The sequence below is a fragment of the Nomia melanderi genome, chromosome 9, assembly GCF_051020985.1.
Source record: "Nomia melanderi isolate GNS246 chromosome 9, iyNomMela1, whole genome shotgun sequence".
Taxonomy (NCBI): Eukaryota; Metazoa; Arthropoda; class Insecta; order Hymenoptera; family Halictidae; genus Nomia; species Nomia melanderi.
The window spans coordinates 849252-874481 of record NC_135007.1 but is presented as its reverse complement, the minus strand read 5'-3'; the positions used below and the strand labels follow the sequence as shown (position 1 = coordinate 874481).

The window sequence follows — 25230 nt, the reverse complement described above, 5'->3', positions numbered from 1 at the left end:
GATGGCTTGTCAATGATGATTGCAGACCAATCACAACTCTGGTCACCTTTATTCCGCACTTGCGCCGGATCTGACGTTCAGTTACATGGCGCTTGTAATAAAACGCAAATTACTCAATTTTTACTATGACGTAATTATTAGATGAATTTGCACAATTACAAGTATTTAGTATTTGAAGTTCTTCTTGATATAAGCCTATCATTTTAAAACAAATTTGTATTGAAATGTAGAAACTCTCGTTTTTCGATTAATTTATAATCATTTTATCAAAAAGAGAGTTAAATACCATTTAAAATAAGCTTATATATAGATTACTATATGAAATCTGGAAAAAGTAATTAAAATAAGGTAATTTCAAACATGTTTATTTTACGGAATTAAGTCTTCGTGTCCCAGAATACATAAATCATTTATGTTCAATCCGAAAATTCAATTAATTGAGAACTCATATCTGAACTTTCGATAGGTAATTCCTTTTACGGTAATTTTAGTACAAGTTCAAATGCATTCAATGGAGATAATTACTCATTGGCGAATTTAAAAAGTTAGTTTTACGAAGTGTATCTTATTCGGAACTGAAAATTTAATTCACTTCCTGTCTAGAATCGTATGTACTTGATTTCAGTAGTTACAACTGAAAACATGGCGCCCGAATGAAGGACGCTCAGTTAAGTGCATGCAATACGTTGTTAAATTTATATTCTTAATAATATTACATATTTAGTAGGAAATGAGTAATCTGTCACCATTTGGGGGTGGTAAAAACCCACCATGGGTTCGTAATGCAGGTAAATTAAAATTAATATCTTATTGTCGTCCCGTGTGCAAGAAAACAACGTTGCCAAGTTTTCTATTATAATTTACAAGAAACGGATGAATGCATTTGTGAAATCATTTATAACAATACCTTCTACATTGTAAATGTTTTATAAAATGATTTACTGTTTTGTCCCAAAAAGTCTTTTGTAGAGGAAAAGAGTTGAAACTTTACTACAATCGTCGTTGTAATTACAGTTGTAAAAAATGAACTTTTATATTTTTGCGTAAGTGAAAGTATCATTTGTACATTTAAAAATTTTATATAAAAAAGCATTATGGATATCAATAGGTCAGGAAGGTAGATATGTGCATATTTTTTCATGTTTTATATTGTGTTATCGTATAACTTTTCATCAAAAAATTGTATTGCAGTGTTACTTTCTTTATTGATTAATTGAAGAATATTGTATTATATATAATATATCAGTGGTTAACATAATATTTGTATTATATGTTATTTATACAAACAAACAGTTAATTTCATGATACACGTTTAGCATATATTTTATTTTTATTTATATATAGGTCAGGGAATTCAAAATATTCAACAGCAAATGTTAGGTCAGGCAATGGGTGGCATAGGTGGACAACCTATGGTTCAATATCAACAACAAACTCAACAAGTTTATCAACAAAGTTTAGGGTTACAACAGGTCAGTAATTAGTAATAAAAATAAATTGATATATTCTTAGAAGTAAAATCTAATTAAATTAACATTTTGATATATTTTTGAACTTTTTTATTTTTAGATCAATATTTCTGATACAAAATATGTATTTATCCATTAACTGCTATTAATCCATAATAAAAATGTTTTGTTCATTTTGAATCAATTACATAATTTCTCTCGATGGTTTATGTTAATATTAAAACTATGTTTATAAAGTGTTTATTAATGAAATAGTTTTAATGAAAATAATATTTATTGAAAATAAGATTTATTGAATGGTATTGGATGTACAAATTTCTACAGATGTATCGAATAATACATATATTTTATAAAATAGCCCAATATAACAATGGCATCAATGGCAACACTTGGATCTAATTTGCCATCGGGTATAGCTGGACAGTTATATCCTCAAGTAGCAACTGTTTCGTACCCAACACCAAGAGCATTAAACACAAATGCATTTCAACCTTCTGTAGCTGGTGTTCCACAACAGGTACAACAAAATGTACCTTCGTCGTCCACCAAACAGAGAGTTTTTACTGGCACAGTTACCCAAGTATACGATAATTTTGGTTTTGTCGATGAAGATGTATTCTTTCAAACAAAGTAATGAAACCAAAATGCAAATATATTTACTGCCTTTATAATTGAAAGAAGTATAATACATAATATTATTCTATTTTAGTGCATGTGTTAAGGGATCAAATCCTGTTGTGGGCGATCGTGTGCTTGTAGAAGCATCTTATAATCCATCCATGCCATTTAAATGGAGTGCTACAAGGATACAAGTGCTCCCTATGGGAAATAATAATAGCAATTCTAATACACAGCAGAATAATCAAACTACCAGACAACAACAGCAACAACAACAGCCGCAACAAAATCGAACTTCTGGAACATACAATGCAGTTCCTCCACCTACTGAAAATCCTAATAATAGGTTAATAATAGAAACTTGTATTTGAATATTTCCAATTTATAATATAACATTCTCAGAACAAGTGTATAAATATTACTAGATTTACCACAAGTGCAGCTAGTGCTAACACAGTCAGTAATCGCAGCAAAGTTGGTAGAGTGAGGGAAAGATCTCCACGAGAGCGAAAGAATGAAGAGGACGAAATTGAAAGGAAAAGACGTCGTGAGGAAAGAATCAGGGAACGTGAGAAAAAAGAGGAACGTAGTCCATCAAGGACAAGAAGAAGTAAGTCTCCTAGACCAAGAAGGCGTACTAGAGTTGTACCTCGTTATATGGTCCAAATACCAAAAATAGCACTTGATTTGTGAGTATAGTTTTTATATGTCATAGCTTATATCCAATATACTCCTATGTAACATATACATAGTACATTCCTGTATACAATTTTAGGCCTGAAGCTGATGTACTTGAGATTAGGAGACGCTATCAAAATATGTATATTCCTAGTGATTTCTTTTCTACCAACTTCCGATGGGTTGATGCTTTTCCACCTCATATGCCGTTCGCTCTTAACAAACCATGTTCTTTTCATGTTATGCATAAAGATGTTGACCCTTGTACTGAAAATACAGCAGTACTAGAACCTTCTGATGCTGATTACATTTTCTCTGCAAAGGTCTGTCATATTGTACTTTAAATTTTATATATATTTTCTTTTTCTTTAAACAAGATAAGTTACAAGATTAGTTTGATTAAATTTTGTACGTTATTTAATAGGTTATGTTGATATCCATGCCTGCCATGGAAGAGATATATAAACGGTGTTGCGGTGTATCTGAGGATAGAGATCCAGATCGTGATTATGTACATCCAACACGTTTAATAAACTTCTTGGTAGGCTTACGTGGTAAAAATGAAACCATGGCTATTGGCGGACCGTGGAGTCCTTCATTGGATGGACCTAATCCTGAAAAGGATCCATCAGTTCTGATTAGGACAGCAGTGAGGACTTGTAAAGCACTTACGGGGATAGATCTGTCCAGCTGCACTCAGTGGTACGATTCTTCAAATACTGATATTTTAATTTCTATATTTCTTCTTAATTTGAGTAAAACGTAAAGGAAAGAGCAACGTGATCTTATTTAGTTTCTGTGTCCGTTATTCTTTCATTGATCGGTAGTACATTATCGAGTTATATTAGCAGAATTGAAATTCAAACTTGTTTCGTAATCTCATCTTGTCAAATTTCAAATTTATCTGGTCTATTCAATATTTGATATCGCATAAATGTATGATGTACATGTTTGTATTAAAGACATCGGATAGAGTGTTATAGCCTTAAGAAAGATCCTGCAGGTGTATCATCCGTGACAGAAAGTAACTTCTAATACGACTTGATAAACTAAGGTTGTAGTTCAATCTCTACAGTGGAGGTATGTATGTGTTGTATACACGACCGACCGATGGAGATTGCTGCACTGGATCCTGTATCGAGCACCCAGATGATGATATATACCTTGTGGCAGACAGATCATCACTATTGTTCTGTTATCGTTATGATCCACTCAGTCGTGCTTTATCAAATGGTCTCTACATTGTACGCTGTGTGTGGCTTTGTATGCAGTGCGTGGGCTTTACGAACAAGCGAGCGAGCGAGCGAACACTTAGCATATAAGGCAAAGCTAAGCGGGATTAACCTGAGTTGACGTTTGGGTATTGTTTTTCCTTGCGGCACAGGTACCGCTTCCTGGAACTCTACTACAGACGTGCAGAAACGACCCACAAGTCAGGGCGAGTGGTGCCCTCTCGCGTTGAAACCGTCATACTATTTCTCCCAGATGTTTGGAGCTGTGTACCTACCAGATTGGAATGGGATGGCCTGCAACTCAGCTATAAGAAACAACTGGAGCGAAAATTGCTACGTGCTGCCTCTAACCCCGACGATTCGGATGCTACCAATGACACTGATGAGGCTGCCGTCGCTGATCAAAAGGCACTGCCAACATCATCCCATATTACTTTTACCTTTTTATTACATTATATAATCGTGCAATTGTTTTCCCATTACTAAACTGGATTTTCAATAGGCTCTACTTGCTCATTGATTCCATTTTAAAGGAGTTTCTTTTCCTGTGGCTTTCACTGTTTACAATAGTGGATTTTAATAATTTCAATGGTATAGTTAGTAAATTACTAATTCTTAATATTTCAATTTATCCTATCACAGTATACAACTAGTTTTTCTTTAGAAGGCAGTATCATGAATGATAAGATAGAATTTTAATTTGTATATTATTTCATACATATATATGTATATACGTATACACACACACATATATATACGTATGTACACTTTTCGATATAAGTATCGTTTTTGTCACAATATATATATTCATGGTACATAATTCTTGTACTAAATTCATTAACAAATTATTGACCTACTTCTTACATGTAAAAAAAATATCATATGTCCAGTAATGCAAGATTAATGTAATGGTATAGATCATAGCATTTGAATATTAGCTTAGAAAAATCAATGAGAAATGTATTGCAAGTATTCCCTTAGCCACTGGCAGTCACATTGCATTAACAAGAGAAGCAAACAAGCCTAGCTCGGAGAAGAGCGCAGCTGAGCCATTCCCTTTCCTGAAACCTTCACCATCATTGATTAAATCATTCAAAAATTTCTTTTGATAATCGTTGTATACAACATTATTGATATTATCCATAACCTATCAACCACACAGACACCAGAGCCAGGACACTATGAGAATCTAGCAGTTACTTGAGTCATACTTGAAGGTCATCGTGAATGAAGAATCGTGTATATCATTACAATGTGAGAGAGTGGTGGTAAAATAGAGAGTGATGAAAGAATGAAGAGGGAGTGGTTTCGTTTCGTTATAGGGGCTGCTTCTGTTTTGTAGTTTCCTATCATTTTCGTTATTTCTCTGACATAATGGGTGATTTCTTTTTTTCAGGATGATACAGTGCCCGAGAAGAAGGACCCTACTCATTATTCTGAGTTGGATCCAAAATCTATGAATGTTAGTTTCATTTCCCTGTAATTATACTTGCATATAATTTAAATAGTAATAAGTATTCATTTGATACAGGTGAATGACCTAAGGCAAGAGTTGGCTGCTCGTAATTTAAATTGCAAAGGCTTGAAGTCTCAGTTACTTGCAAGATTAACAAAGACAATAGCTTCTGAACAAGCGAAGGAAGAAGGTAGACAGGATGATGTAGAAGAAAACGAGAAAGATGTTTCACCACCGCCAAAGGAAGAGGAGGACAAAAAGTTTAGAGACACTAAAGATGTAAGATTTACAGCCAATGATAACTAGAAAATAGACTTAATATTTTATAGTTTTGCTAATTTCTTTTTAATTGTGGATGATAATTAAACATCATATATAATCTAACCTTGGAAATTGATAAAAATTAGATGGGGAAAACAGAAAGAAAACATTCACTCGTTCTCAAAGTCGCTCAGTTTTATTTCGAATATATCAAAAGTATGATTATACTATTTCTGTTTTCTCCGAAAAGATAATTCTTATCACTAATAACGTTATAATTAATATTCTTGTATATTAGGTTTGTTTCTCGATATCTAGTATATTGACATTCGTTTTGTATATTCAAATAATATAATGCATTGGTATAATACGTAGCATGATGAAGATAGAAAAAAGCTGTGTGAACGTGAACGTATTGCTCTAGAGAAACGATACACTTTACCGGAATCTTCACACATTATCGTACATCCTTCCAGAATGGCTAAAAGTGGAAAATTCGATTGTACTGTTATGTCTTTAAGTGTATTGTTGGATTACAGGCCAGAAGATACAAAGGTACTGTTTTACACAATACTATACATTATGTCTCTATTGCAGGAAATTTTTATTGTTATTTGCCTTTAGGAACATTCTTTCGAAGTATCATTATTTGCGGAACTTTTCAACGAAATGCTGATGAGAGATTTTGGTTTTCGCATTTATCGTGCACTATGTAGTCTTCCTGAGAAACCCAAAGAAAAGGATGATGATAAGAAAAAAGACAAAAAAGACGATAAAAGAGACGAAAAGAAAGATGATAAAAGGAAAGATGATGAAAAAAAATGTGTTAGAAAAGATGATCGTAAAGATGACAAGAAAAGAGAGGGAAGTAAGGATAAAAAAGATGAAAAGGATGCGAAGAGTAAGATAGACGATAGAGATCGTGAAAAAGACAAAAATGATGACGATGAAGATGATGATGAAGACGAGTCCGATGACGATGATTCAATTAAAGATGGTAGGAAAGATAAAGACAAAGATGGACGGAAGAGGAAGACAAAATTGTATACACACGATCCTTACCTTCTACTATCGTTTGTTTACTTTGATCAAACTCACTGTGGATACATATTCGATAAAGACATAGAGGAACTTATTTACACTTTAGGATTAAATTTATCGAGAGCTCAAGTTCGTAAGTTAGTACAAAAGGTTGTAACAAGAGATTCTTTGCATTACCGCAAATTAACTGACAGATCGAAGGAAGATGATCCTAAGGAAGATAAGAAAGATGACAAAGACATTGATAAAAGTGAATCTTCTAAAACTGAAAGCGAAGAAGAGATATTACGTTCATTAGCACTCGGTACGAAATTTACATCCGTTTTAATTTTAAGATTATTACTCTATAAAGTTTGCTAATCATTCATATTGTTACTAGAGAACCATATCTCTCAAGCGTAACACTAATATCTTATTACTTTTTGCTAGGGAATAAAAAATTATTACCCGTCTTTGTTGGAAGTGGTCCACCTTCGAAGAGGGCACGACGAGATAATACACTTGCAGAACATTCTGAAGAATCGACTATACCTGAAGGTTATGTTATGTATAAAGGATCTTTACTAGACGTAGAGAAACTCGTCAGTCAATTGAAAAGATCAGAAAAAGCTCGATTAGACACCGAGGAACGCATGATGGAGTTGCAACATGAATTAACGGTGGTCAATGAAAAATCTACAAAACAAACGAATAATATTAAGATTCTGTCTGAAGATTTGAAAATGTATAAAGACAAATTAAGAAATACGGATGAAAAATTAAAAAAATCAACGGTAAGTATCAAACGATAACTTTTATTTTGAGTAGTAGGACAAGTTTTATTAATTAATGGTTCGACATTATTTATTGCACTTTGATCTTAATGAAGAGCGGTGTTCGTTAACTCGTTGTTCTTTGTATTGTTTTTTTTTTTTACATCTAGCAATAATGCTACATTCAAATGATTAAATACTATCAGGGGCACGACATTAATAATGACTGCAGGAGCTATGGAAAATCTATATTCAAGAATATGTTAAAACGTATTCACATTTTCTTTCAGACTGAATGCCATACGTACCTCACTGCAGTAAAAAATATGTATCATATAGCCGCGAAGATGATGCAATCAGACATAAAAAAGGTGGAGGTAGTAGAAATACAGGATGAGAAGATCAGCGAAGTAAACGGGTCGGAAGTCGAAAATAAATATAAAACAGATACAAGATGGGGCGACACTAAAATTACAATAAAAAAAGAAGTTGCAGAAACAGATAAAGACAAGAAATGTGACAATAAAGTCTCTGTTAAGAAAGAAGTTACAGAATTCGAGAAAGAAAAAAAGTAAAAGATATTGCAGTTTTTTTATTAATGAAAAATGTAAGCGCACCGGTACAAAATTCTAATTGTTGTAACAGCAACAGATAAATGGGGAAAAATTTTATTATGAAAATAGTATAACTCTGAAGACTCTGTTTTATAACTTTTTTCACTCATTGACACTGTCTTTGTGCGTATTATATTAGAAAGAAAATGGAGCAGCATTCTAGTGAAAATAAGTGATACTAAATAATATAGATACTAGAATCATTACATTGCAAAATTTCATATGCGTCGACTTTTCCGCAGATAAACAAAATTCATAAAAATACTTCAAATATGACCCTGATCTGCCATAAAGTGCCAGATATTGAAGTGAATAAGTTTACATTGAATATTGCCATTTGACCAGTAAAATATTTTTAAATTTCTACCGACTTTCTAGACAAATTCAATCATTGATATACCTGTGGTCACTTAATATGTGATTTCTTTCGGTTTTGTTCAGTCATTAACTGTGATTCATTGACAAATTATTTTTTTCTGCAAATAGTTTGCGTTTAGAGTTACAAGGTTGGCATTACTTTATATGTGAATTATGAATGTCATAGTTTCGATCTTGAAGTGACCTTAGATAAATTTTATTTATCACGGTCATTACACGTTTGATGGTAGCAATATGTTTGTATTATGTTGTAAGTGTATTTATTGTTTTGTACACAAAAGCAGAATAATAAAATAAAACTTTTACGCAGTATGTATAACACCAATCATAAAATTAAACAATAATAATTAATTTATGGGACATCGTTAGCATTTCTCTCGAATAACTGTAAGTAACTTAAAACGGTACCTAAGAGTAACTTTAACACCAAAGCATCATCGGTAAACAATTTAGTTTCATATGTACGAAGCGTAATAATGTTATGGCAAAACTCTAATTAGGAGATTTTTGTTAATATTTATTTGAATTTCCAGATTAATAATGGCTAAACGAAAATATAGAAAGATGAGTGCTCATGACGTCCCTTGTTTATAACACATGTTGTTCATTATATGAAGAGACAATGTCCTGAATATATGAAACAAAAACTGTGTTTTTCGAACATTCGTTGTTTCGTGTGTTCTATTATAAGATAGCACGCATTACCAAGAACACTACTTTGTACATAATAATCTACAGTAATGAATAATTTTTGTAGTTTATTATTAGAACATTGCATTTTTGTCAGTAAGTCATTAGTGTATTAAGAATAAATTGTAAAATTTCTTCCCTAAATAGTTAGTTTTCTAAAACAGAAGTGTACAACTCGTGGCTCACGAGCCATCGATTCTCTTTCCTCTCATGACCTGGTCGGCAACAGTTACCCCTTTCCATATCTGCTTACTTTCCCTTCCTCTTTCTCTTATGTGTGAACACCGTTACGAGCAGACTAATCGCTACTACAAATACACATTTGTAGAAGTCTCCTATTATTTATTATTCAATATATCTGTATTGAACACTACATAGCGCTGCTCATAGTGGGAGTATCGATTAATACTAACCGTACTGACACTTTTCCTGTCGTAACCAGTCAAATTGGCAGACAAACTGGCTGTAAAATAAAGATAAACAAATTAGATGATAAATGTTTTGTAGTGAAAACAAAGAAAAGGAAAGACAAAAATTGAAAACTCGAGTAATCGGACAATATGAGAATTGATATTAATATTACATGTACGAAGGAAAACCTAGAATTTTAAATCCGGCCATTTGACCAGTTCCCGGTACGGTTAGTGTAACTGAAGGTGAGTTTCGAGGTAGCTTCCGGAGGAGGGACAGTAGGAGAACCATTGAACGAGAATCATCAGTTTCAGAGGAGGCAGTTTCACACCCCTACTCTAAAATATGAAGATATACACAAAAAATGAATGTTAAGAAACATTCTATGTAATTATTTTTATACCCTTAACAAAAATCCATATAAATGAATTAATTTTTATTATTTTTATTGTAAATATAAACTATTATAGTTTGAAACACTTTTATTTTTAGATTTAGTAATTCATATCGGAACTAACTTACAAAAGTTTCATAATCTCTATTTTTTTTATTTATGAAACCATTATCAAGAGGTTGAGAAATTTTATATTTAAAAATGAAATTAGTTATATTCGGGAAAATCAAACTGTCTTACACGCGAGTAGTTGTATGTAGTTTTCAATATAAACAGGTAACTTCTATACACGTGTACTTGTAGTACTACTAGCCCGATCGTAGTAACGTTCACACAGAAGAGAAAGAGGAAGGGAAAATAAGAATAACTCTTGCGGACTAGACCGTAATAGGAAAGAGACACCCTTGGTTAAAAAGATATTCAAGAGTTCTACACTTGACCGGCGTTATCTAGCAAGTCGGCACATGTCTATTCTCTCTTCAGATTGTTGTTTTCTGTAGCATATACATTTTTCTAGCATGTATATCATTATAATATGCACAGACATAAGATCTGTAAAAAGTGTTCCAAAATAAGGTGTCACAATTACCTCAGCGCGATTCTACACTTTTGATTTGATGGGAAAGGATGTATAATAAAAGTGCTCGTAAAATTCACGGTAAATTTTGAAAAAAGAGTTAAATTCTTTTACCGCTGCATCGTATTCTGTTCGTCATGGAAGTAATAGTCTGAAAAGAAGCATGGGTCGAAAGTAAATTCGTTCATCGCAAATTGCTGATGAAGTTCGTATAGGAGAGTAAGGGGCCACAATAATCTGTGACATAATGGATTCCCGGACTTGACACCATACGACTTCGTTCTGTGTCAAATTCCGTCACAATTTGTCATTTTGCACCTCAACAATCATTGCACTTGCTACCTCAACTAATCGTTATTCATGTAATTTGGAGGCGCACGCTCTGTTCTCGTGGTTTCTGTCGGTCGCGTATCAGTTAGGCAATTTTCTTATATCAAGTGTTCCGATTAAAATTTCTAAAATGTTTCTTCTCGAATCAGTTATTGCCGTTGGTAATGGGGACGGTAAAGGGTTGGTAAAAATTGCGATTAGTAGCAAATGCATGGTGAGTAAAGCTGACTGGAGTCCAGAATGACGAAGTCGGCCAAAGTTTACCAGGGATGACAAAAGTTAGCGTAATGCACCAGCTATGATAAAGGGAGGACAGAGTTCACCAAAAATTCTGAATACACCGTTGACTACACTGTGGAACACGATTTTTGTTTTGTAATAGCCACTAGGTGGTCCTTATAAGTAATCATCGTAATAATATTACTCCTATATGTGTATTAACATATTAAACAGCAAATTATTTAAAACAGAACGATCGTGAAAAGCTTTCTCATAATTATTATGAAAATTTATAAAACAATTAAACATTATATATATATATATATAAAACCCACTTTTTTCGAAAACTGGACGTGACCCAGCAATTTGGTTTTCGGATTCGTATTTAGAGTAAGGAACTCTATGAGAATCATCTAGTGATTATTGGAGGACACAAAAAAGTTCAAATTTGTTCCACAATGCTATGATTCACTGGTCGATAAATGATATCGATAGGCCTAATTCAATCATGGAAAAATATTATTTCCAAGCTCTTCCATAATACTATTGTAACTTTGCATTTTAAATATAAACTTTAAATCAATATTGTTAAATACAAAAATACTGCATGCTTTCATATCTATTCTAATCTTAAGGTAGTGAATCTACAAAATTTGGAAGAGGAAAATGGGCAAGATGAACACGTGAGATGAAATGGGCCAATTATTTATTTCACGTTGTCATACATCGATGATACTAAAAATAAAAAAAAAAGATACAATAATTATACAATAAACGATATGTTGCAATTGGTTATAGTCAGTTTGTAATATTATTCCTTGACGCGTTTTAAATATTAACAGGTAAATAACGAATTTCAAAGATGTTTATTTTATTACTATCAGATAATTTCCTACATTTTTTGTCTGATTATGAATATTAATTGTAAACAAGTATGATATTATCATTGAATTAATTTCAATGCAATATTTGAGGCAAGATGAGGACACTCTCGTAACGTCACTTAATTTTTAAATCAAATAATTCGAACGTAGAAAAGAAAAACAGAAAGACATAGTAAGTTCGAAGAATCATTGCAAGAAGCTGTTAAAACACTTATACAAAAAAGAGTTACCGTAAAGTGATTGCAGATTTTAGCGCGCCGAAATCTATATTGAGGAGCAATATGTTTATTAATCGAGAAAATTCTTAATAAATATTCAAACTAACTTAGAGTTTGGAGTTTGCAATTGATAACTCCTATGTTTGCGAGATGCGCAAATACATTACTATTTTCAAAATTATTGTTTTGAACTTTATCAATTGAATTTTATAAATCAATACTGATATATTTCTATAAACAGATATTAACACTTAAATCAGTATTTTTTACAAACACAAAATCAGTAAACGTGAAATTATACAACAATATTTGTTTAGCGTTCCCATTTTGTCCCACCTTCCCTTGTGCTTGATTGCTTGTTTTCAAAGTTTGTAGTCACACTAAGACGGTTTTTAAGGGTACACATACTAAAAGAACTTTCAAAATCAAATTTTTGAAAGTGGGAACTTTTATTACAAGAGTTTTACGGCATAATTATTTCTAAAGGACTATAACTATTTTCTATAAAACTCTCTAGTCAGTTCAGCAATATTATTTAATAATACATTTTCATTTCATACATGTGTATTTATAATTTGCACAGTTATTGAATCGTTATTCCAATAATTTTATTATTATTGATGTTATTCATCATTAATATTACTCTATTACTATTATTATCATCATCATTATCATCATCATCATCATCATCATCATCATCATCATCATCATCATCATCATCATCATCATCATCATCATCATCATCATCATCATCATCATCATCATCATCTTCATCATAATTATCATTATTATCATTATTATTACCGTACGATACATAGCAGAAAAATATATCTACATTTGTAAAAAATTTAATACTGAAAAAGTCAAAGAAAAAATCACTATTACCTTGTTCTTGAAGGTAATCACTAATGCCGTTGCTTACAATTAGTTTATAAGGTCATGCATTGGACTACATTGCTCATTTGCGTGATATTTTTATTACACTCAATCTTTATTCGGATACATTTTGAAAAGATTTATTTAAAGTTTTATTCGAGTAACGCTCAACTCTGATGATAGGCAGCTGAGACCATTCAGAGTGTTACAGGTACCATGCTACAGACGATTGAGATCGAAAGCTGCCGCAAAGCTGGAATGTGTGAGCGCGTCAAAAATATTTATTCTGACAGCTTTTTCTTTAAGTTGTCCATGCTCGCTCGAAGTTGTCATCGATTGTTGGGATGTTCCGCAAAAGTAAAGCTGGTTTTACCTTCGTATAGAGTCATAGAGTTTTAAGCGTTTAATGAGGTCGTTCTTCATTGTTTAACCTTTTCAATGCTTCGCACAAGTATATTCGTCGTTCAGCGACATACGTTTATCAATTAATAAATATAAAAATATAGAGCTAAATAATTCAATCTTAATTATTCGAAACGAACTCTAAAAATAATGAAATGTTCCGTGCGAGGTTATTCGCTAAGATGCGAAAGATTAAGGAAGTGTTTAGGAACGTTAGAAAAAAGAAGAAATCGTAGAAATCGTAGAAATCGTACAAATTGTAGAAATTGTACAAATCGCTGTCAGGTGTAATTCAATCGAAAATGAGAAGTTGAATGCGCGGCATTGCAGCGTACAACAAAAATTTCAAGTTTTCAAGAGGAGCGATGTATGTAACGAATCTGAATCTGGCAAAACCTTTTTATAATTCAAGAACTATTCTTTCATCGAAATATCGTTCTTCGGCCTTACCGTAAAAGTCTTGAATAACAGAACCATGTTTTTATAATTGTAAAAATTAAACAAACAAATGATGCATTTAAAAAAGAAATTAAAACAGCTAACGATTCAACGAAACATGGTACAAGAGAAAAACGACAAACAGAGAAAATTGTTTGCGAAATATTTCCTTCAAATCAAAGTTTAAATTTATCAGGACAAATGAAAAGAACAAAAATCAGGAGTATAATTAAAAAATGCTCTTGTCTATAATACGCATGAAAAATGAATCGTTTAACCAAGCATAAACATTGATCGTAATGTTTTCTCAGATGAATCTTCTTTTTAGGTACAAGTGATCACCACCTACCTAGGTGGTGACAGCTACAAACGATAATTAAGCATTCAATAAAAATGCATGTTCAGGACTGCTTCTTAAGATTAAAATAAGAATTCAAAACATTAGTCATATGAACGGATAATTTAAAAACTAACAGAGCAGTACTTTATAAGAAAACGCTTGTAACATTGATAAAAAATAGTTCAGAAGAAAAAGTGTAAATTGCATATAATGAAAAATAGAAAATAACATTAAGGGGTTAGATTAACCTTTTTAGCAATCAGATTTGAATCAAATAAAAAATGTATGGCGTTATACGAAATTAAAAATGTAGAACATAAAACAATTAATTTTACAGACATTGTTAATATAGATTTTTCTATATTTTTATCTTGTGTATGTGCGCACAAATTAGTCAAAAACATGCATTCACTCCATAAGGCAATTTTAGACAACACTAGCGACTGGACCAATTATTAATATAAAAGTGTCGTAGTATTTAGTAGGTCGAATTTGTACAATCATTTTTACACCATTGCTCCTGTTAAGTAAACTGTACCTTACTTAACAATGATCCCCGTTAGAGCGATAAGACGCATTTTCGTGCTATGACAAAAGGTTCATGGAATGAAACGCCTAATCGTAGTTGGTAAAGAAATCTTCTGTAGCGATTTAATCTTAACGATGTGTATTTGTTTTCACGCATCATGTTAAAGTCATTCACGACTATCTCATTCGTTTAGAAACAGATTTTATATTCCGAATTAACTAATTCGAAGTGAACATATAAATTAAATTCTATCATTTCAATGCTAATCGTTTATATTTCAGAAGATTTCAAGCATTGTGAACTGAAAAAATTTAATAGCACCAAATATGATCTTACAAATAAACAGTGGAATAAATTACAACTAAGGTACGTTATAAAAAAATTTACAAATGTAAATTTACAATACAGTCAGGTGTACAAACAAGAGCTCCATTTAAATAATGACCAAGGTGAGCCTCAATTGTTTTATCCCACAATATTTATTATCCGAACCTGTATATGTTATAAATGCCGAATGTAAGTTGAAAATATTGTAAATCATATTTAAGATCGAACCACTGACAAGCATTGAGCATACTTCACACCTCCTTAGATTTAATGACTGCTCGACAATTTAATATTTCTTTCTTGCCGCAAATATTTCTCTCTTGTCACAGCTGTGGATTGTAACAAATACTTTTATGTTCAGAAATTCTGATTTTATATGTAAGAATATTCATACAGATACTAATAACATTTAAATTATATTTTCCAATTTCATTAAATAATTATATATTTTAGAATAGAACTGTACTTTGACCAGTAAAAGGTCACAGTTATGTTTAAGAAAGGTTGATTAAAAAGTCAAAATATGTAAAAAAAAATGTTGAGTAAGTATACAATATACTTGTTATTAAAATAATAATAGAAATTTTAACCGATACAAATGAAATTAGGATTTTGGAAACTAGGATAGACACAAAATTCTAAAATTAAAAATTTTTTAAACAAAATTAAATACATTTATGTTATGTTTTTTAAGAATTGATCATTGATGAATATTTTTGTACTAGGGACTTGCAAATAAAACAAACACTTAAAATACAAATTATTTTGTTGTGATCAAGGTATATTTTTAGGGTTTATTTGTATATTCTTTTGGAACATTAGAATATTGATTTTTTTTTTATTGACAATAAAATATACTAATGTAAATGTAAGTGTAATGTTAATGTAAAATTAACAATAAAATATGTATATTAAAGTATACTTGTGTTTATTCATGTTGAATTCTGGAACCTCGATCTTTAATATAAAACACAAGAGAGTACATATTTCTTACTGCCTATGTAACAATGGTTCGATCTTAAATTGCAATTTTTTTGTTCAAATTAATGTATTTATGTGGTTTCAATTCTTCCGAACTTTAGGATGTGCTTTGAAGTTTAACAGTCACATGACTGGACGCATTTCAAGTATTTAATTAAAGAAAAGGTAGATTCGGATTTTGGAGCCTTGTATACAGAGTTAGTAACTCTAACCTTAGTTAGATACATATCTTTGTGAAGTAAATGTGAATTAGGTTTAAAATATACTGAAATGCCTTTGAATAAAATTGACTTTTAGTAACTATGGTTATAAAATTTTCATAATTGTTGTTAACTTGCCACGTTGACGAGTTAATGAATTTTTATAAAATTCAAAGTATCTGGTAAATGAAGTATCTAGTACTTACATGGAGCTGAGAGTGCTTCAATTGAATGCTTCCAAAGACTGAAATTGACCATAAATGTAAACTTTTCTCAAATGTGTTTCGTTACTTTTAATTATCCCAAGCTATTGCTTGTATTGAGCCAATTTCAGCAAGCTAAGCGCAATGAATCACACAATAGTAAAGCCATACATTAAAAGAAACAATTCCTCTTGCTGCAAATCTTATTCATATGATGCTGTCGTTTACAGTTTTTTATAATTCTGACTCTTAGCATAAGTTACTGCCTGTCTCGCAAAATCTCTACTTGAACAATTCTATACAAAGCATTTCATTAAGAGGAACATAGTGTGGTTTTAGTGATTATGTGTTGTCACATAGTACTTTACAGAGGTGATCATTTCATATTAAATTTTATGAATTTTTGTACTTAATATTTTAACTTTAAATAAAAGTAAAATATGATATAGGTAAAATGAAATAGGAACTACTCATATCATGATTTTAAATGTCACTGATGCTTTTTGGCAACCCGTACTCTCTGTGGTATAAAAATAATGTAATATTTGTATGTAGTTTTATGTTTAATGTGTATATACCTATTAAGATAATTCTAGGATAATATATGGCAATATTCAATTATTATATAGGTATGTAACATAATATATACATACATGTATAACTTAATAAAAGTAATTTGTTTAAGTCAAGTGAAAGTATACACATCTTTTAAGTACAGTTTTCTTATTTATACCCTATAACATAATTTTTAATTACACTATCACTTCATAAGAAATTACTAGCAAAAAATATGTATGTACAGTATGTTATAGTAAGTTGAATATTGCCACGCTTTTCATTTTCTCAAATGTCTTAGATACATTTGTACAATCTCTAATTCGAAGGCTGTAGGAAGTTTCACATCTGTAAAATACTCTATGATCTGATTGTGCGGGCAAAACAGCTGAAGCCTGACATATATTAAAAACTGTATTCAACTAGTGTTAAGATTACTAACTCTGTGAAATATTGTTACTTTTTTTTTTATTTATAAACTGCTACCGAGCAGATTAATTCACGCTTTGCAACCATTTTGAAGACCTTAAAGTCCGGTCGTTAAGAGTTGGTAAATGGGCTGTGGAGGTAAGGAGTTTGGCGAGGATACCCCTATTCACTAAAAGACCTCAAGTGTCTGATTTCAATTTCAATGGGTTTTTGTGAGATCATAGTATACAGGTCTCAAATGATATATTTACTCTTTGCAGCGTATAGATAAAGTAATTCAAAGTTGTAGAGATTGCAGTAATAAAGTAAAATGACTGCGTAATTAAAAGAGATGGATTGAGATCGACTCTTATTTACTGAAATAAGTTTTCTATTGTACAGTTTCATCATGGCCACAATGTACACAATGATGGATTACAATTATCATATACTCCACGACAAGAAGATTGTGTAATTTTGTTAATTTTTGTAAACTCAATTGAATAGTAAAGGAGGTACTTATACTATAGCACATCTTCAAAGTTTTCCTATTTCTTCAGTTGGTACAAAATCGTAAAACTGTTTATACTAGCAAGTATTTAATACTGTGCGTATTTCAAAAGCGATATCTTGTAAAATTATATAGTTCATTATACCATGGCCTATGTATATACATGGTAAAAGATTGAGTGATTGTGAAACAGCAGTAATTCAGAATTTGTATAAAGAAAATTGTTCTATTAGTAAAATTGCGAAAATATTAAATCGTTGTATGGAGTGAAACTGGACATCACTCAGCAAAAAATGTATTAAAAAATTATTTAACATTATTTAACTCAAAATATTGAAATAATATTTTTCTTTACTTATTAAGTAGTTTAAGAAGAATGTGTTATCTTTTTGACGTTCTGATTCTTCACTTTTCAGTACATATTACAAAATAAATATTTTGCTTGTAATAAATGTGTTTAAATACATTAAAACCATTTATTATTCTTATTAAATACTGTAAATATCAAAAATAATCCACTTTATAGTATTAAAAGTTAAAAACATCCTATTCATACATTATGCTATCTTTTTGTCGCTGAGCATATATACAGTAAACAAGGAAGTGAACAGAGAACTTTTGTTTAAATACATTTAGAATATCGAGTAATTATACTCAATACTTTACATTTATATTATTAGGAACCTGTATAATATTACGTAATAAAAATCCGTTCAAATCGAAGTCGAACAATGAAATCCCTTTCTTGTCAGGGCTACGGACGATTCTCCTTATACCCAAAAGCCCAGCGCACGTAAGCGTTGGTCTGTACATTACCGGAAAATGCCTTCTGCGCACTTTCCTTCCTTCGGTGTTAGTTATATATACATGATATATTATACGACATTCTTGACTTCATGTTGTCATGGAAGTGGTTCGTATAAATATTCAATTACATTCGTTTTTGCCAACTGATGGACAAGATTCCTCGACGAGTAAACCACGAGGGCAAATCCACGCACCAACTCACAATGACCGGACCTTAGTTACATGATATTCTAAATTGCTGTAACCACATATTTCTGACCCGGGTTTTTCTTTCTGTTCAGGTGGCGGTCCCAATCCCTACTCTTGCTTTGTTACAGGATGTTCGAGTAGTTTTGAAAGGGTCCAGTCTATCTTGTACCTCATTTGTGTTACAAAGACTTCTGGCACTCTGTTCAGCGAGTAACGCCGGACGTTGTCGATCCCAGGAGTCACTCCAGCTGTAAATAAAGTGATAGAAATGTTCATTAAACAGAAATTCACGAGTTCTTCGTTTAAAAGAAAAGCAATATGAACATAATTTTAAAGCGTTCATTGGTATTTTCATCGATTGAGATAACCATGAGTTTCTTCAATCGATCTGAAAATGTACAAATTCTTAAGTAGGATAATCCTTCTTACGACGTAACAGTTCTCGAATAGGAAACAGCAAATAGAGAAAATTATTTTGAGTAATTACAAAGATATTTTTTACATTCACCTAAAATCGTTACAAATATTTTAACGCAATTTTTGTTTTCATTAATTTCATTATTGTCAACCAATTTAAGATTAAAGCAATACATAATATAGTGGCAGCGTGAACGGTCGCACAGTAAATTTCTAATTGATCCAGTAATCCGATCTGTAGGTAGCAAATTTGACAAAGAAAAGACCTTAACTGTGGAGGTTCTAGTTACTAGATAAAAGTATTAACAATTTAAGAAATATAAAAAATTAAACCAGTTAATATAAGTAAGTAAGAACAATATACCTATTTACTTTTGAGTTATCAAAGTTGTGTACACTGGTAGAGCGGAAGTCCCTAAATTCAATTCTTATTTACCGAAATACTTTTTATTACTTTACGATTTTATTATGATAGCAATATATACGATACTGAATAATAAGAACACAATCTGGTAATTATCTCGAAAAGGAAACTTTTTACCGTGATCTTGATAATTTTTTATAATGTTTTTTTGCAACTATGGCTTGTATAAGTTACTTGGGAAAATGTCCTTCATAACATATGTCAAGATTAAGGTGATTGGGGAACATACTCTTTTATTGCAATTATTTACAATATTTTTCCGTATATTTCTGAAACTAAGATACAACGGTGATTATGTAAATAGAGAAAAGGATACTCAAACTGATGTCCTTGGCATCATTCTTCAAATATATTAAAACCAACAAGGATTCCTCTTTTCCAGATAACTACTCACGATCTCTTCACAACCAATTGTGACTTTTCTAAATAACCTGATTCTGTTAGATTGCTTGCATTTATAAGTACATTAATTAGGAAACAAATGGTGAATTATTGGACAATGTTAAAATATAGACAATGTGTTTCGGAATTGAGCAATTTCTTCGAAATTAAGCATTCTAAACTTTAGAATTTAAAAGTCTCCTTCAACCAACACGTATGGTAATGTTACGTTATGTTTCTGAAAAAGTGATGTCGGTTTATATTGTGTTTTGCTTTAATCTTATGATTACTAGACAATAAACTTCAGTATCTTCAAAATGGAACGATGTTACGGATATAAATTTTGAGTTTGCTAGATCTTGTCTGAAAACTAAACACAACGCTAACAAGTTGGTATCACAAGTTTAATTTTCTTTTTATGTTCTAAAAATTAAAAATTGCTTGTACATTGCCTATATGTAGCATAGAGTCGTTCCTTGCAAAAAATGATCCTGCAGATTTTCTCAAATAAAATACATGTACTTTAATAATATTATACATATTTAAACATGTTTAAACAATTCTCAAAGAAAACTAGAAATCTGTCACGTTCCAATTTCTTGAAATTTTTTAGTTTATTTCGAATAAATCCTAAAAACGAAGAAAACTGTAGTACATATTTTGTTTTTAGCAGAGAAAATAAAATAGTTCCATAGGGTATAAGGGAACCGTTAGTGACATTCAAACACTAACAATCTTTTCGTGTCTTGACGTGCCTTAAGATAAATGTAACACGTTTAATTTTTCTAACGAAAACTAGCACATTTCAATCTGCCGCAAAGAAAAGTAAGTTTTAATGTTTTTGCCGATAACAAGCATGATTTAAATATTGCTACAGTAGCTAACAATTCACACTTCACCACAAATGGTAGAGTATATTTCAAATTATAGACTAATTGACGCGTACCATAAACCTACTATTAAAGAAGTTTAAAAATCGTTTCGGACTCTGAGTAATGTATAAAACGTGATATTTTAGGTCGGGAGCACACGAGCGTTAAAATTACGTGCGTTATGATGTACGTTTTTACGGACTTGATCACAACATACGAGCGTTGTTTTTCTTGCGTCAATTAGCACAGAAACAGCAGAGAAAGTAAACAGATATTAGTGTACCGATATCAAACAGATTGAATATTAATAAATAGTGAACGAACAACGGACGAAAATAACGTTATGTCGTAATGTTAATATCAATATTATCAGTATTATGGGTGACTGCTATTATTGATGACTACTTACAAAAGGAAAATTATACCTAAATTGTACACTGCAGGATAAGAATAGAAAAAGAAAGGTTTTCAGTTTTGGTATTTACTTAGCACAGTGTTTTCTACAAGAACTTTTGAATTCAGAACGTGCGTTATTGTACCAAGCAACGTCCGTTCTAGCATAAATGCGTCGAAGCGAAATTATCGGACCGTGCGTGAAATATTATGCACGTTGCTTGTGTAACTTACATATCTCATATAAAACAATATAATGTTGCGACGCACGTTGCAACGTAAGTGGCACATCGTAACGTCCGTCATTTTAACATTTAACACTAGAACTACCGAGCACTTATTAGGGTTGATATGTATAATTATAACTTACAAAGATTGTAACAATACATTATTTTATCATTTCTTCAAGTACTCATTATAGTATTTACGTGAATGTATTTATTTTCAAAATCATTTTGGATATTAAATAGGTACTTAAAATATCAATAATTACAGAATAAGAAAACTAAAAACCGCCATTTTGACGGGTACGGTAATTCTAGTGTTAACGGACAGGTCACGTATATTTACGTATTTTCATGTTAACTTAATGTTTTGCAAAACACCATACTAGTAGGAAGTATGGCGTTTCTAATAATACGCATGAAAATAAGTAATTTCTCAAAATTGTAATTCCTCTATAGAAATTCCAAAAGTACGTCTATTGGATTTTTAATTGATTTACAATTCAGTTTGCGTATTGCTAAATCAATTTCTTTAATAATTTCTCAGAGAAACATCTGTTATCTTTTTAATAATTGCAAAAAGAAGGAACCAGAACAGGTTATTTCGACCCGGCTAGTAGTTTTAGTATTAATGACATCCCTATAGGTTTATATTATTTTCTTAAAAAGTCTCGAGATTGGAGAAGGATAAAAAAAAGCCACTCGACCGTCATTTTAATGCTCGTATGCCCCCGGCCTTACATAATTGAGGGTAGATTGTGTTATTCTTTGCAACAAAATATGAAATGTGCTACCTTCCGTCGTAAACAAAGGTGACTGAAATGTGGCAAATAAATCGTAGCCGTAAATAAAAACAATACTATTTTTCGAGATTCAAAGTCGGAAAATTCTGTTTTCGTTTTCTTAATTATTTTTTTGTGCATTTACTTCATGCTAGATCAATTTAACATTAGTCTAACAATAAGTTTTATACTTGTATCTTAGTATTTTACATGTAAAAAATATGGTATTTCTGGATAAGTTCACACTGCTGCGCACCGTTCGAAATTTTTTTGCCGAAAGCAATATTATACTCAGAAAAAAACGTTAAGCATTTATTGACATTGAAAATTTGTTGTAGAGGTACTTGTGTTTCATAGGAAGATTATTTCACGCCAAATGGACTTTTTAACACCGATATCATATTCAAATTTAAATATGTCATGGTAAACATGAAATTAGAGAAAGAATGTTAAGTAACAATTTTTTTAGTTTTAAATTTACTTATGAAATACAGATTTTTAAGTTTTTCGTTTTTGCTGCTTTCATGAAAATAGTTTGAACTTGAGAATTTTATTTACAAATCTTGAAAACCATTTCTTGAATTAGTATGTTTTTTCATTTTAACTTAACGGTTTATCTTATTGTAATAATATCTTTTTAATAAAAAACTTCATTTTGTAACATTCAAAAGTACAAGCAAGTTTTTGTTTGGTAAATTTCTACTTGAAAGCGAGCATGTATTTGTAAAGTAAAAAATATCATCATATTTCTTAGAATTTTATTTTTAAAATGAGTTTTGTTCTTTAGTACGAGACACATAAGTTATTTAAAAAATATTTAAAAAATTATTTTGAATGCTTAAATAGTTGAATTTTTGTTTCAACATAACACGACTTCGATACAAAAATACTTTGACGTAATAAATAACGTTCTTACAATTTCTATTAATAGTAACATAGCAATTTTATGGTCAATACGTATATAGTAATATCCTTTTTTATTAAACTTATCGCAGATCTAACTGTAACCTAAAATCAAACTAAAAAATTTCAAAAGTATTTTACAGTAGTTTAATGGGATTTTTTCAAAATTTAGAAAGTTAATTTGTTAAAACACTGATAAATATATTTTAAGTCCATATTTCCATTAAAAATATCCGACCTTTAAACATAAGAAAAAGGAATTTATTGTAAGCTCCTTAAGTAATTTTTCCATTAAAAGAAATATTACTACAGTAGATTAAGTATTCTAGATTAACAGCAAAAAAAAATAATAACTCGATTCAATATATAGTTTTTGAGATAAACATTTATAAGTTCAGCTTATTTTGATGAAAACAGGTATTAATAAATTCGAAGGTCCATAATTGATAAGCAAATTCGAATCTAGCAAAATCGACGTTGGAAGATGATTAATTTGACGTGGAAAACTCACAGTTAATTTATTTTTTAAATCGAAAATAAAATTTGTACTGTTAAATCGTTTCAGACTTCTTGATTAAGGTCTGGGACTTTTACCTACAAATATGTTTAGGTGTGCATAATGCTACAAAAATAAAGGTATATCATTTTGTTTAAAAGAATCTATAAAATTATTTCCTGCAAAGAACGTTTATACAGCTTTTAAAGTTAACGTACACATAATTTCTAAACGAATGTTTTTATTTTTATTAAATTTCTGTAACTTCGTGTGTGACTGGAAAAAAATGGATTTCAAAATAATAATTAGTGTACAAAGTTTGTATAATTATTCATTAGGTTACTGCAGTATAGCATATTTGTTGGACAGTTTATTCGAAAAAGGATTATCTTACATATTTTTGTATGTGTTGAATACTGTGAGTAAAATCATTAACGAGGCAAACAAATTAAATTAAATTTAACAAAACAGAATAATGAGTAGCTCTAATGTCACTAAAGCAATAAAAACGCACAGAGCAAATAATCAAATAATAAAAATAAAAGATTTTCAAGGTTTTATTATGCCTTTATGAAAATACAATTAATGTGTTCTGTGATTGGTAATGAATGCTAGTACCTATGTAATTTCAAATAAATAATACTAAAACTAATTTAAATAAGATCATGTTTCACTTCATTTTCAAATAAAACAAGAAGTAACAAAATTGAATCTGTTAGTAGATAATATTCTGTCGTTTAATTCAAGATGTGTTCCTTGAAAATGACAATACTGAAAAATATAAAAAGAAGGATTTAACAAGATAATGAACACGAAATCATAGTTTTCTAATTAACAGTGAAAGAGTTAAGTAAATATGGTAAGAGGATGGAAGATGTATTAGGACCAATGGTCAAATAATATATACAGCTTTTTGAGATTTATAACACTAACCCTTTGCAAATAAATATCATCAAAATAGCAACATTAAGGAAAATGTCTATTTAATTGCATGTATAATATAATAAATATAATATGGCAAATCACAATAAGAAGCTAATGTGTATAAATAAATAAAAATTTGTATTCCGTGCAATGTTATACACATGCTTTGCCATTTGTCCCATTATATCAGTGTGTCTACATACATATTCAAGTAGTGTTTTATTTTCATATTGAGAGCTATCCACTGATAAGAATTTTCATGATAAGTACATAAAAATTCTTAAATACATTTCACGACTTTTGCATACAATGGAATGTAATAATAACTTCTGAATTAATTGATTACTTCCAAACCAGTATTATGTACTAAACTAGTTTCATAGGACGGAATGTGTTTTTCTTTTAAATATGGGAATGTACCATTGG

At 30.7% G+C, this 25230-nt stretch overlaps 2 protein-coding genes and 1 long non-coding RNA gene across 15 annotated transcripts in view; 1 reads left to right on the top strand and 2 right to left on the bottom strand.

The window, feature by feature from the left end:
* The first annotated feature begins 607 nt into the window (after positions 1 to 607).
* LOC116431185 (cell division cycle and apoptosis regulator protein 1) lies at positions 608 to 9216 on the top strand. Of its 3 annotated transcripts, none has more exons than XM_031986253.2 (14): positions 608 to 788; positions 1345 to 1472; positions 1828 to 2099; positions 2179 to 2433; positions 2513 to 2776; positions 2863 to 3088; positions 3190 to 3467; positions 4150 to 4405; positions 5394 to 5459; positions 5529 to 5732; positions 6090 to 6269; positions 6339 to 7059; positions 7185 to 7528; positions 7798 to 9213. In XM_031986253.2, the coding sequence occupies exons 1-14, from the start codon at positions 731 to 733 to the stop codon at positions 8080 to 8082; spliced, it is 3537 nt and encodes a 1178-aa protein (XP_031842113.1). In that variant the 5' UTR covers positions 608 to 730; the 3' UTR covers positions 8083 to 9213. The 3 variants fall into 3 exon arrangements, with proteins under 3 accessions (XP_031842113.1, XP_031842114.1, XP_076226719.1); XM_031986254.2 differs by lacking the exon at positions 608 to 788 and adding an exon at positions 804 to 1043 and having other exon boundaries at positions 7798 to 9216; XM_076370604.1 differs by lacking the exon at positions 608 to 788 and adding an exon at positions 804 to 1117 and having other exon boundaries at positions 7798 to 9216.
* On the bottom strand, positions 7643 to 10338 carry LOC143174877 (uncharacterized). Its single transcript, XR_012999365.1, has 2 exons — positions 9773 to 10338; positions 7643 to 9652 (listed from the first exon to the last, which is right to left on the bottom strand). It is a non-coding gene; the product is annotated as an uncharacterized LOC143174877 (long non-coding RNA).
* Positions 10339 to 11809: 1471 nt separating this feature from the next.
* The window catches only part of LOC116431209 (uncharacterized), a 268246-nt gene continuing 254825 nt past the window's right edge, over positions 11810 to 25230 (bottom strand). For 7 of the 11 annotated variants that reach the window (XM_076370605.1, XM_031986300.2, XM_076370606.1 and 4 more), the window contains one exon: positions 11810 to 19236. In XM_076370605.1, the coding sequence (XP_076226720.1) occupies positions 19077 to 19236 (160 nt within the window). In that variant the 3' untranslated portion in view covers positions 11810 to 19076. The remainder of the gene's footprint in view (positions 19237 to 25230) is intronic. The other 4 variants (XR_012999363.1, XR_012999364.1, XR_004235868.2 and 1 more) reach the window with 2 other exon arrangements.

What these genes read in the sequence shown, in the direction of transcription:
- LOC116431185 (XM_031986253.2), top strand. Translation starts at nt 731, where the DNA reads ATGAGTAATCTGTCACCATTTGGGGGTGGTAAAAACCCACCATGGGTT. An exon ending in ACAGGCCAGAAGATACAAAG is followed by an intron (nt 6,270 to 6,338) that starts GTACTGTTTTAC and finishes ATTTGCCTTTAG; the next exon opens with GAACATTCTTTCGAAGTATC. An exon ending in AAAAATTAAAAAAATCAACG is followed by an intron (nt 7,529 to 7,797) that starts GTAAGTATCAAA and finishes ATTTTCTTTCAG; the next exon opens with ACTGAATGCCATACGTACCT.